The sequence below is a fragment of the Microchirus variegatus genome (genome assembly GCF_963457635.1).
Source record: "Microchirus variegatus genome assembly, chromosome: 4".
In the NCBI taxonomy this organism is placed as follows: Eukaryota; Metazoa; Chordata; class Actinopteri; order Pleuronectiformes; family Soleidae; genus Microchirus; species Microchirus variegatus.
Window position 1 is genome coordinate 30,263,064 of NC_139805.1, and position 13,616 is coordinate 30,276,679.

Below are 13,616 nucleotides of genomic sequence, written 5' to 3' on the forward strand. Positions count from 1 at the left end.
AATTTATACTTAAACATTTCATTGTCCTTGGGCAGTTTTCCGGGAATTACACACACACACGCACAAAACACACTAATCAGGTGAGCGCTAATTTACTGTACATTATTCAAACAGAGTGGATATTAACTCAGCTATATCACTAATGTGAATTAAACGTCCTCTGGGATTAACCTGTGTTGGGTTGAGTTGAATCTTCACAATATCTGCATGCCCCTTTTGTTTAAAGGTGAACTGAGCCATTAACAGGAGCTTCTGTTACAGATGAACAACAAGTGCAATCTATTTGTCAGGGAAATAATTAAATGAAATGCCAGCTGCTAAATTGTCCTGCCATTGGTGGAACTGCTCACCTGCTGCTCTGAAGTGAAACTACTTTAATGTTCTTTGTCAAGTGCGGTGACTTAGTGTGCTGAAAACTCCTTCACAGTCACAGTGTTCCTCTCTGACGTACTGTGCAGTGCGATGGTAAAGAAGGAAAACACTTGTTTCTGCACATCTGTAACACCTTTGGGACATTTCTCTGACTCACGATTTAGAGTTCATCAGTTATTCGATTATTCAGCGGATGGATTGTAAATCAATGAAATAGAGACAAACCAAATCAATTCTGATTAGCTTTATAATCAGTTAAGTAATTTAAGCAAGGAGTCGTTGGTTTTATTTGTCTTAATGTGACCACAAACGTTACTTTGGAGAAAAGGGAAAAGATATGGTGTGCAAAGGAAAGACAAGAAGGACAAACTAATGCAATATTGTGGACACCAAACCACTGTCAAACTTCATAGATGATGATGGAGAAGGAAAGGCAGTATTTTGAGGGTTTAGGAAACTTCAGTTTACACCAAACAAAAGTATTTTAAGATGTCATATTTGAATTCAAAGACCAACATATCATTTCCTCTGGTCACGTGATAGAACAGTGGCTTGCATTGTGGCCTCACAGCAAGACGGTCACCAGTCTAGATCCCGGGGCCTTTCTGTGTGGTGTTTGTGTGTCCAAAAACATGCAGAATTTGGGTATTAGGTTGATTAAACACTCTAAAATCAACGTTGTTGTGAGTGTGAGAGTGCCTGGTTGTGTGTTGACCCTGCGATAGACTGCTGACCTGTCCAGGTTAACCCCGCTGTTAGCCCTATGTCAGCTGGGATCATCTCCATCCCTCATGACCCTCATGTGGAGGATAAAGCAGCAAAGACGATAAGTGAGTGAGTGAGTGAGTGATTTAGTTTAAAAGTTATTGTTCCTGATCAGTTAAGCACCAAAGCTCATAGAGGACATATAAAATGCTGTAACTGCTCAGGTAATATACCATGCATGAGTCTTTGTAGTAAATTGTCTGTTTTTTGTAAATCCCCCCAAACCCTGACGCTTGAACACAAATGAATTCAGTCTTGTCAAACACTAAAAATATTCAGGCGTTTCTATTTGAAGCAGAGGCAATGATGCGACTTTATCCATTTTTAATCTTTATTGATGTATCGCAAATAAAATCATCTTTGACACAGAGTGTAGGATTGGAGTAAGCTCTGAATAATTTGTCAGGAGTAAGTGGGCCATGAATAATTAAGGTTGGGGATACACAGAGCTGTGTTCATCAGAGGAGCGAGGAGAGCGAGGAGAGCGGGAACCTGCTGCTTCCTGCTCTGTGCGTAGAGTTAATCAGCCTATAATGGAGCCTATTCATTCGTCAACGCCGCCATATTTTTCTTTAAGTGTTTGTGAGCAGCATCGTCAATGTTGAACCTGTAATTTAGGCGTTTCGTGTTGACGCTCTGACGACAGATGATCCTCGCTGATCGCGGTTCATTCGCAAAATAAAGGTTAATGTTAAAAATTAGGCGTCTTTTCAGTGTCACGTGCACACACACACACACACATACACACAGTCAGTATCCATCAGTGAGAAGACCATTAATTGTATAGAGACCTGGGCTGGAGGCTTCTGGAAAATGGAGTTGCCATGGCAACAGTAAGCGGTAAGAGAGATGCTTTTTGGTCTGTGCTGTGACGCTGTGGATGGAGGAGAGCGTGGGTGTGGGGGATTGCCCAGAGATGATGGGGAGATGAGGAGAGTCGTGGGGTTAAAGTTAGAACCCGTGTTCCTGGAGAGTTGTGCCGACATCACAGCCCCGCCCAAGCACAGCGTGACCTCACAGCCTCAAAGTGTGTGTGTCTGTGTGTGTGTGTGTGTGTGTGTGTGTGTGTGTGTGTGTGTGTGTGTGTGTGTGTGTGTGTGTGTGTGTGTGTGTGTGTGTGTGTGTGTGTACGAACAGTATCTGTGTCATCTCCTCTGGTTCTGTGAGTCGTGCACTGATGTACATCTGTAAGCACTTTCACAGTGTTACCCAGATTGTGTGTCGCTGGCAGACTGTCTTTGTCTGCTTCAAACCAGCAGATATGTATGATGTCTTTGTGCGCGTGTGTGTTTTATTGAAGATTTATTCCAAGAGGCACCTTTCTCCTGAGCACAGATCTAAAGCGCTCAGTGCACAGTGTTTAGTGGAACCCATCAACGGAGACAATCCAAATCTTTGAATTGTAAAACATGTCAGGACTCAATAATGTATTTGTTTATTTGTGTGTGTGGGGGTGTGTGTGTGTGTGTGTGTGTGTTATTGACACCAGTCCTCATATCTGCTGTATTCGACCTTGTTCCATTGACGCTTTCACTAGTTCTTCAAAGCCCCGAGTTATTGCACCTTTCTTGTGCTTGATATTCGACTCGTTTTATGTGAGGCTTTATGACTGAATATGAGACAGTGTGTTTTATTTTCTTCTTCTTCTTCTTCTTATGAACCACTTTATTCCTGAATATTTTCCAAGTACAAGGTCCATAAACAGAAGGCAAAATGAACAAGATACTAAAAATCAGGAAGATGCTTATTGTTCATGGTCAGTCCATCTGGGGTATGTGTGAGGTAACAGGACGTGAAGGTTGTCCCAACATCATCGTCACTACATCCTTTCCAAAAACAGAATGTTTTTTTATTTGTGTGAAACAGGAAAAAGTCACCTCAGTGTTGAATTAAAATGTGAGTTATGATAGTAATAAAAATGAATACATTTTAATAGTTGCTGTGGTGCTGGAGCTTCCACACTCAGGCTGTAAAATCCAGGAGAAAAAGGTAAATAACCCCACGGTCTACCCCTCCTTTATGATTTTTTTATTAAATGATTTAAGGCTTTTTATTTGGGTCTTATCAGCATCAAATCCGGTAAAGCTTCACTTACTGAATTGGGCAATAAATCAGCATGGCTGGAGATTTATGATGATCACAGTTTATCAGTGAAGAACATATATTTGGTTATAATCTCACCGCTATTTATCATCATGACATGTGGAACAAATGGGAGTTTAATATGTAGGTTCAGTCATTGTGCTGTTGTAGAAATACAACTCTTATTCTTCAAGGTTGTTTCTTATTTATTAAGAAACCTTGAATTTCCACAGCTAAACTGTATTGACATGAGGTACACAGTGGTTTCTTATCATATATCGTAAACATATATTTAGCTCTGCCTCCTGTGGTTCTTGTCTTCATCTGTGTTCCTCTGTTTGAGCTGATTTTCTCAGATTTTGTTGGGAGCTGAGGCATCGCTCATGAACAAATCCATCAACCTTTCAGGCAGATTAGATTAAGACGATGGATACACTGCATTGTTCAACATTTATGTGCATTTCTCACAAAATGGTCACGTTAAAAAAATCGTAGGCACAACCTGTATGTACACAACACATTATGGGGACTTAAAGTGAAGATGTGTTGTTTTATAGTTTTGGGTTAAGGTTAACGTTAGTGTAACGGGTGCGTGGATCCAGTCCTGGTGCCAACTCCAACTATCATGTACAGAGAATAACCAGTCAATGCTTTGCGTTAAAGCCTGAGAAACCCCTTTAGAAATAAGTAAATTAACATGCAACCGTAAATAAATAAATCAAAATCAAAACAAAACGACGACTGCATGCAAAGTAAAGTCCAAACCAACTAATAATAAACACAAATCAAGGGGTTTCTCCGTCTTCCCAACTTTACACAGTGACGATGAGGGGAGTGAAATAAAAGCGGTACTTAGCTCGGAGGAGGGGAGAAGCTCACCTCTACCCCTCCACGTTTCCCGCGATGCATCTCCCCTATATCCTGTAGCTGACCAGCGCCGTCTGTGGCACGCTCTGCCGCTACACTCTCTCTCTCTCTCTCTCTCTCTCTCGTCCGGCCGTAGGCTGGATCCTGATTCCTCTTTTCGTCGTCCTGCTCCGCGAGTCACACCGCCGCTCTTTGTCCGCTCTTTTTCTTGTCCGCTCCGCTCCCGTCTTGTCTCGTCTCGTCTCGTCTCCTATTCTTCCTGTTGCTCCCTTTTCACCCGTCCAGACCCCGCCTCCTTTGCTTCTCCGCCAACCACACATCTGGGATCTCCCGGATGCTTCCGGGGCAGTCCTGAATGGCGCCAAACGCCTGTGGAGACAGATTTAACAGACAGCGCCCCCCCACTGGTCCCACACATGGGCATAGTCACCCCGTGACACTCCCCCCATCTTAAACAGTTCTAGTCCCCTAGAACGACTCAAGTTTGGTACCTTGCAGGCATACGTCTATGTTCCCTCTGAGATCTTCTTAATGTGGGTCCCTCTGTTTCTTGGGAAGCACCTTCAGGGTTTAAAGGGAGGGGAAGTACAAATCCCCAAAGGGGCCTGTCTTCATGGGACCTTGGGTCCTGGGTTCTGCATTTTCCTCCGTTCTTGGAACTAATGCAGGGAGGCAGGGGCGTAGATTGTTCCGGTGGAGGACACGTTCAGGGCCAGCCTTGCCTTCAGGTCGTACTGTGTAGACTGGGCGGTCGGGGTAGGGTCGCGTTACGACTACATGGGGTTGGTTTTCCCACCTGTCACTCAATTTTCCTTTTCCTCGTCTCCTCTGGTCTAAGACCAAGACGCGCTCTCCTGGGAGCAATGGGGCATCTTGAGCAGTCCTACCATAAAGCCTCTTGTTCTTTGCAGCTGCGTTGTGAAGGTGGATTGTGACCTTGTTGTAGGCATAATGAAGTTGTACGTGATGTCGCTCCACCCATTCCTCTGTGGTGACTATGTTAGCTGGGCCCGGTGCTCCTGTTATCATGTCTATTGGGGTTCTGAAGTGACGGCCAAACATGAGGAAAGATGGGGGCGTAGCTGGTGGAGCTATGGATGGTGTTGTTGTAAGATTGAATCAGACCCGGCAAATACCCCACCCAATTACTGTGTTGCTCTGCTTCTAGGGTCCCCAGTAGCGGCAGGAGCGTTTGATTGAAACGCTCACAAGCCCCATTTCCCTGAGGATGGTAGGGGGTTGTGTGGGTTTTGTGGCAACCATACATTTGACACAATTATTTTACCAGTTTAGACACGAAATTAGGGCCTTGTACTGAATGGAAAGTCTCAGGGCAGCCAAAGGGCTGTATCACATGTGTCCACAAAGCACGGGCTGTAGTCAGTGCAGTCTGATCAGGGGTTGGAATTGCCCATGCGTACTTGGTGAAAAGATCAGTAATAACAAGGATGTTCTGGTATCTATCTGTGGGGCGACTGAGTGTAAGGAAGTCCATCGCAACAATATGCATGGGGGCTTTTGGGGTTAAAGGGACGAGGGGAGCTCTAACATTGGCTCTAGCTTTATGAAGAGTGCAGCGTGGACAGTTTTGTGTGTAATGTTGTACAACCTGTTCCATCTGGGGCCAATAGAAGTTCCTCCGCAGTAGTGATAGCATCCGTTCCGTTCCTGGATGTCCTGCTTGTTTGTGACATGTGTCTAGTAGAGCTTGGATCTCAGACTCCGGGACTAGCACCTGTTTCAAAGTCTCGAGAGTTGATGGGTCATATATCTTCCTACACACAACTCCTTCAAACAGCGCCAAGCGCCTCCACTGGTTCAATAGTTTCTTTACAGAGTGTGTGAGTAACAGTCTCTGTGCTGTGGCAGGTAACTCACCCTGTTCCAGATAGTCACTAATCTGATGGAGAGGGGGGTCATCTTTTTGTGCTGTCCTCCAGCGATCAGTATCCCATCCCCAGCTAGTAAAGCAGCCCTCCTCTCTGCTTGGGGTTTGTACAACTCTCACCTGCAGGTTCTCTTCACACCCAGTATGAGTTTCCTGGCGGAGCAGTTGAAAGTCTAGACAAGGCCTTTTTCTACAGCCCCCAATTTTGCCGTCTGTAGATTCACCAGTGGGTTATTATCTGTCACAACAGTCACTTTAGCACCCCACAAGTAATCTTTAAATTTTTCCCCCATTGCCCACTTCAGTGCCAACAACTCAAGTTTAAAAGAGCTATAGTTGGCGTCATTACGCTCTGTTGGGTGGAGGCTTCAACTAGCATATGCAATAACTCTTTCCATCCCCTCTTGTTCTTGTGCCAAGACGGCTCCCAACCCAAGGTTGCTGGCATCTGTGTAGAGGATAAATGGCTGAGTGTAGTCTGCATAAGCTAAGATGGGGGCTTGTAAGAGTTCTTGTTTTAGCTGTTTGAAAGCTATTTCACAGTCCTCAGTCCAATGGATTGAATGGGATTGTCACCCCCTGCCCCGGCCTGTTCCCCTCAGCAGTTCGTTTAGTGGCTTGGCAGTCTTTGAGAAATCTTTAATAAAACGTCTATAATAGCCAACAAACCCCAAGAATGATCTCACCTGTTTGATGGTGGCAGGGGTAGCCCAGCTCTGGACTGCTGCTGTCTTCTCGGGGTCAGGTGCAACTCCCTGGCTGCCAACTTGGTGGCCTAGGAACTTGACTTCCTTTTGGAACAGTTGACACTTGCTGGGGCGGAGTTTGAGGCCGTAGCGACTGAGGGCTCTGAAGACCTCTTCTAGATGTTTCAAATGAGCTGGAAAGTCTTAAGAGTACACAATTACATCGTCCAAATACACAAGGGCAGATTCAGTCAAGTAGTCACCTAGACAGCATTGCATGAGTCTCTGGAAAGTAGCGGGGGCATTGCAAAGGCCAAACGGCATCCTCTCAAACTCAAAAAGCCCAAAAGGGGTGGTGAATGCTGTTTTCTCTCTGTCACTATCTTCGACTTCGACTTGCCAATACCCACTGGCTAGGTCAAGAGTTGAGTACCATTCAGCTTGTGTGAGGCTGGTAAGAGAGTCTTCAATGCGGGGGAGGGGGAAGGCATCTTTGTGTGTTATGTTGTTGAGTTTGCGGTAGTCTACACAGAAGCGCCACGCCCCACACTTTTTCTGCACTAGCACTATTGGGGCAGCCCAAGGACTACTACTCTCTCGCACTACACCTGTTGTGAGCATGCTTTGTAGCAACCCACAAATATCTTTGTAGAGTGTAGGTGGTATAGGCCTATACCTCTCCTTAATAGGTTCTGCATTGCCTGTGGGGATCCTATGCTTCACTACATTAGTGCGGCCATAGTCCTCCTCATGTTTAGAAAAGACATGGTCCCACTTTTGGATTAGCTGATCCAACTGTAGCTGTTGTTCCGCAGTCAAACAGTCACTTTTAAGAGATTGAAACTCAGTGTTTTCCACCTTAGCTTGCGTGACCTCATCCTCAACATTTATCACATTAACTTCAAGAATCCCTGGACACACTTCAATAAGGGATACTTCTGTATCTGTCCTAACCTGTTCAGGGTGTACAGAGCAGACATTAGCCACTTTCTGAAATTTGTGTAGGACTGTGGGAAATGGGTTGATGTTTCTTACCCTAATAGGGAACCTACCTTTCTTTAGAGTAACTAAAGTCCTTGCTACCTCAATGCCCTCTGCTCCCGCTAAGGGTTCTACTAATGCACACTGTCGTCTGTAGGGGTGGGATGGTACTTTTGCCCACAACATCACTTCACTTTGTGCAGGGATCGTTATGTGAGAGCGATAGGCCAATCGAGCGGTACTCTGCCAATTTTCTCTGATCGAGGCAGCTTGGACACGTTGACAATCAACAAAAACCTCATTCCAACTTTTCTCTAAGGAAGTGTAATTAGTTTGATGTGAGTTTGGGTGTTGTCTATTAAAAAGTTCTTCCCAACAGTCACTAATCACATTCATGCCTAAAATGGCCTTTTTGTCACCAATGAAGGCATCTTGAACTACGACTACACCGCGGGCTGGAACTTAGACTCCCCCAACCTGAAAGTCTGCAACAATGTAACCGGTGTAGGGAATGCTTAATCCGTTTGCTGCCCTGAGTTTGAGCCAGGACAGTGCACCTCTCTGTTCTTTACCTTTAAAGAGTGTATCACACAAGCTCTCAGTGAAGAGAGTGACTTGGGACCCCGTATCAACTAAACATTGTACATCTACATCATCTACTTTAACAGTCACTTGTGGGCAGCTTCCCGAGATTTTAACATCATGATTGGGAGGGTCAGTTTTGGGGGATCCGTATACCTGACCCACGGCAGCCGGACAAGCTAAAAAAACAGAGAAGTAGGTCTAGATGAACAATTGCAGATGAAATGCCCCGGTTCATTGCAGTAGTTACAAATCGGACGCCCTTGGGAGTCCCATCTATATTTTGAAGGCCCAGCTACAGCTCTAGCTTTGTACCCATTCCGGTTAGGTGCGTGTGTGTCAGCATGTGGAAGTGGTGGTGTGTGTATGGTCGGTTTGACATTGTCTTTGAGTTCTGCCAAAATTGTCTTTGTCATCTCTGACGTGCTCTTTTACCTCTTGGAGGATCTCGTTCAGCAGCACTTGCTTCCAGTCCATTGTAGGGGATGAAGCGTGGGGTACCTGCTAAGCAGGTGGTTGGCAACCATTGTTCGTCCCGTTCTTCCTCCAGTGCCATCGCCTCCACTTTTACTTCATCAAAGGAGAGTCTCGGCTTCTTCCTCACTTGACGGCGTAGCTCGTGTCGAATGGGGCCTTCTCTCAACCCCATGATAAACTGATCCCTCAACAGCACATCTCCTTCACCAAGGCCGACATCCTCCCTCTGTCTCAGTCTGGAGAAGAGTTCTCTCAAACGTAGGGAGAATGATCTCAGGGTCTGTTGAGGTTCTTGTCTACAGTTAAAAAACTACAGTGTGCGGAGGGTGGAGACATGAGTGTTATCACCATACAACACAGTCAATACATCAAATATTTTCCTTGGTGTATCTCTACATGCTCTCTCGATAGTCAGAATTTCTCTTTTTGCTTCTCCATCTAGCAAGCCCAGTACAAAATCTGCTTTCTGCGAGTCACTGATGGGCTGCAAATTTAGTATAGTCTCTACTTGTTGTCTCCATCCTCCTAATTTAACTTCAGAGCCTTCACCATTAAACTTTTGTATCCAAGGGCCCCCCATAAAAAATGGCATCATCATATGAGGCCCTGAGGCCTGTGCTTCACCCTGCATGCTGGATTGACCAGCTACTCAACCCAGAAGAGTTCCTGCTGACAACGCCAGATTGTAACGGGTGCGTGGATCCAGTCCTGGTGCCAACTCCAACTATCATGTACAGAGAATAACCAGTCAATGCTTTGCGTTAAAGCCTGAGAAACCCCTTTAGAAATAAGTAAATTAACATGCAACCGTAAATAAATAAATCAAAATCAAAACAAAACGACGACTGCATGCAAAGTAAAGTCCAAACCAACTAATAATAAACACAAATCAAGGGGTTTCTCCGTCTTCCCAGCTTTACACAGTGACGATGAGGGGAGTGAAATAAAAGGGGTACTTAGCTCGGAGGAGGGGAGAAGCTCACCTCTACCCCTCCACGTTTCCCGCGATGCGTCTCCCCTATATCCTGTAGCTGACCAGCGCCGTCTGTGGCACGCTCTGCCGATACACTCTCTCTCTCTCTCTCTCTCTCTCTCTCGTCCGGCCGTAGGCTGGATCCCTCTTCCTCTTTTCGTCGTCCTGCTCCGCGAGTCACACCGCCGCTCTTTGTCCGCTCTTTTTCTTGTCCGCTCTTTTTCTTGTCCGCTCCGCTCCCGTCTCGTCTCGTCTCGTCTCGTATTCTTCATGTTGCTCCCTTTTCACCCGTCCAGACCCCGCCTCCTTTGCTTCTCCGCCAACCACACATCTGTGATCTCCCGGATGCTTCCGGGGCAGTCCTGAATGGCGCCAAACGCCTGTGGAGACAGATTTAACAGACAGCGCCCCCCCACTGGTCCCACACATGCATAGTCACCCTGTGACATTAGGGTTAGGGTTAGGGTAGGATTAGGGTTAGGAACTTTGTTGTTGTGTTTGTTGAGATTATTATTTGGGCAGATTTTAAAGATTGCTGTGTACCTTGAGTTATTTCCTTTTAAGACTTTGGACCTTGGAGTGACGGCCTCACACCAGCCCGGTGCTTGTCAGTGATGCAGTCATGATGACTGGGTCCACATAGTATTTCTCATGCGGTCTAGCTGGCAATTTATTTGAAGTTCCAAAAGGGAGGGTGTACATCTTTGAAAAGCTTAAGATTTGACATGATTTTGACACAAAAATAACCCCTCAGCCACAAGGTCGCAGCCCAAATTACTTTTTTGGCAACTGGAATACTGTGTGTTATTGTTTGCACTAGCCCTTTACAGGCAGGTAAATGTGCTTAGAGGGCTACAGTGTTTATCTGTCACACCCCAATGAAACCAAGTGATTATGACACAAAAATATCCCCTTAACCTCAAAGTAGGAGCCCTTTTTGGCAACTGAAATACTGCATTTGCACAAGTCCACAGATATTTCAACAAGTAAAAGGGGTTTAGAGGACTGTAATGATTAAAATATATGTCACAGCCTAATGAAACTAATATCCCCTTAGCCACAAGGTAGAATCCCAAATCACTTTTTGGCAGGAATACTGCATCTGAGTGTTTGCACTAGCCCTTTACTGGCAGATAAAGGGGACTAGAGGGCTCTAATTAAAAAACAGGAATACTGCATATACGTGTTTGCACTTGCCTTTTACAAGTATTTAAAAAAAGTAAAATGAGAGGGCTGTGCTGGATAAAATATTTTGAAGCAAAAATATCCTTTCAGCCGCAAGGTAGAAGTCCAAATCCCTTTTTTGGCAACAGGAATAGTGTTATTATTTGCACTTGCACTACGGGTAAAAGCGGCTGAGAGGACTATAATGTTTAAAATGTATAATATAATAACACAGTCCATTAGGATCATTTCTTCATTTACAAACATATTTGAAGAAGTTTAATTACAGTAGTTTCCAAGCATATGCAAATACAAGGATATCAGACAAACCAACCAAAGACATTATTTGCTTTTACCACAGACAGAATATATGTATTTGCACATTATGGCAATTGAATCCAGAGAAAAAGCATGCACTGTACGCTGTAAACGTCATATGAATTCTGAGATCCAGGCTGTGCATAAACCCCCTTTGTTATGACTACCAGTGCACTTCTATCCTGAAACTGTGGGGAAACTGTTTACATTCTTTCCTCCATAATCCTTACATTTTCTTCTATTTAATGTAACGTGAAAAGGAGAATCTCTGCATTTGCTTTCCACGCTCCTTAAAAATCTGAATTAATCCAGGAGGTGTTTTTGCAAATAAGACTGGCAGGCTTCACAGAACTTAGAGGAAACTATAAAGCTACCTGACAACTTCACTAACTCGTAAAGACTTGCACCGTTTTACTGTTGATTGAATTTTCTGCGAGCTGCTGCCTCTTCGCTGCTGCCACGATTGGACTCCCTCACTTTGGCTGTCCAACGGGCGTCATCAATACAGGAGTGGAAGAAATACTGAGACGTTCTTGTGCAAATCGTTGTGAACTTACACAGATATGGAAACATAGGTATCAATCTCACTGTGCGTGTGCAAATATGACGTCCAGCAAACCCTTGTCTATTCATTTGTCAGTGTTCTCCTGTACCTTGTTGCACTGCAGACTACATCAAATCATTACAGTGCTGAGTGTATTTTTATCCTTGTTAATTAATGTGCACTCTGATTTTCTTCAGGCGCATTCACCAGCAGTCAAGAATGGACCATGAGCCAAATTGTACAAGAGCTTCACCTTGTGAGTATAACGACAGTTATCTTTAACATGCACTTACCAACCATTTTGGTTATATACTGCAGTCTTACACTCAATGGCCACTTTATTAGGTACACAGCGCACCTAATAAAGTGACAGGAGCTTCTTCTTCTTCTGCTACAAGGTTCGACGTGTTGTGCTTTCAGAGACTTTCAGTTACTGTTGCCTCCTTTCATTTTAAAAACAAGTCTGGTAATTCTCCTCTGATCTCCGGCATTAACAAGACAGTTTCACCCAGAGAAACTTTGCTCACTGGGATATTTCTCTTTTTGTGATCATTTTCTAAACCAGTGGTGGGTAAAGATTTTCCTCCAGGGCCACAGGAAGCAATCAAAGGGCCACCCATAAAAGATTCTCAAGAAATAATAATCATTAAACCCAAAATCTTCATATTCAGCATTTATATTTTCTTTGTAGAAATACAAAAAGGTAACCTTGTACTGTGTTCCTTCAAAATCAAAGCTTGGCTGAAATGCTATTAATGGGAAGGCGCAAAACTGAAAAGTATCCTCATATGTCTCACCACATCAGACTTTGAACAGACTCCTGCAGTGTTCTGAGGCATCTTTTTCTTGTGCTGATCAGTAAACTTGAGGTAACTGAGGATGTCATGGGCTGGAGAAAACTGGTTTGAGGGCTGGATCCAGGTCCATATGTTGCCCATGTGTGCTCTTAACTCTAGAGTTGGTTGTGCTGGAAAATCCCAGTTGACTAATTTTATCTGAAATACTCAGACCGACTCATCTGGCACAACCATTTAAATGGTGAACAGTTTGGTTAAGTGTTTTGCCCAAGGACACATTGGCATGTGGACGAGTTGAGCCGGCTTATTTTAACCACAAAAGGGCCAGAAAATGTCCTATAATGAAGTGTTTTTGCCCATTTTTGCCCAAGTTAAAAAAAAAATGTTTAAAACAATTTAAAATTAAGAAAAACAAAGTAACACAAAAACACTGTAGTTGTACACCATATTTTGTGTGTTATATTTGATATTTGAACAGTATAAAACACAGGTGTTTTTCCAACTCTCTCCTCTCTGGTGATTGAGACGCTGATTCGCCGGCTTCCTGCAACAGCACAAGTGAAATTACCGTAATAACCACATGTTGGCTTTGACTTGCAACTTCTCAGCTTTCAGAAACCTTTGAAATTTTTGCGATAGCACAAACCGACGCCTAATTGCGGTATTGCAAAGCGCGCTTGCGCAAACTTGTCATCTGCTGTATGCTTGGTGTTAAAGGCCTAAATGACCTTTGGTCCACATTCTGATGCACAGTTTGACCTTCAGCAGGTCGTCTTCACCGTGTCTACAAGGATTACTGCAGGAAATGTTGGTTTGCTGCCATGTGAATGTGGTTAGAAGTGATCCATAATTGTACAGTCGAACAGGATTTTATAATAACCTCTGTCTGTCTGTCTGTGTGGTTTCCAGGGGGTTTTGGGAGGTCTGTGCAGTGGGAAGTCAGCTCTGGTCCACAGACACCTGACAGGAAGTTACCTGCCTCTGGAAAACGCTGAGGGTCGGTTTTTCACGTCGTCATCCACAGCTGTTGTGTGTGTTTTTCTGTGTCACTGTCAGCACATTTTGGCTTCTCATACATACAAAACCATGTTTTTGTATTATGTTAAACACATGCCTGCCC

At 44.3% G+C, this 13,616-nt stretch overlaps 1 protein-coding gene across 1 annotated transcript in view; it reads left to right on the forward strand.

The window, feature by feature from the left end:
• LOC310926483 (arf-GAP with GTPase, ANK repeat and PH domain-containing protein 1-like) overlaps nt 1–13,616 on the forward strand; it is a gene marked incomplete at both ends in the record, with an annotated part of 29,389 nt that overhangs the window by 2,553 nt on the left and 13,220 nt on the right. Inside the window, 2 exons of the mRNA XM_083888625.1 lie at nt 11,897–11,955; nt 13,406–13,493. Of these exons, the coding sequence (XP_083744751.1) occupies nt 11,897–11,955; nt 13,406–13,493 (147 nt within the window). The remainder of the gene's footprint in view (nt 1–11,896; nt 11,956–13,405; nt 13,494–13,616) is intronic.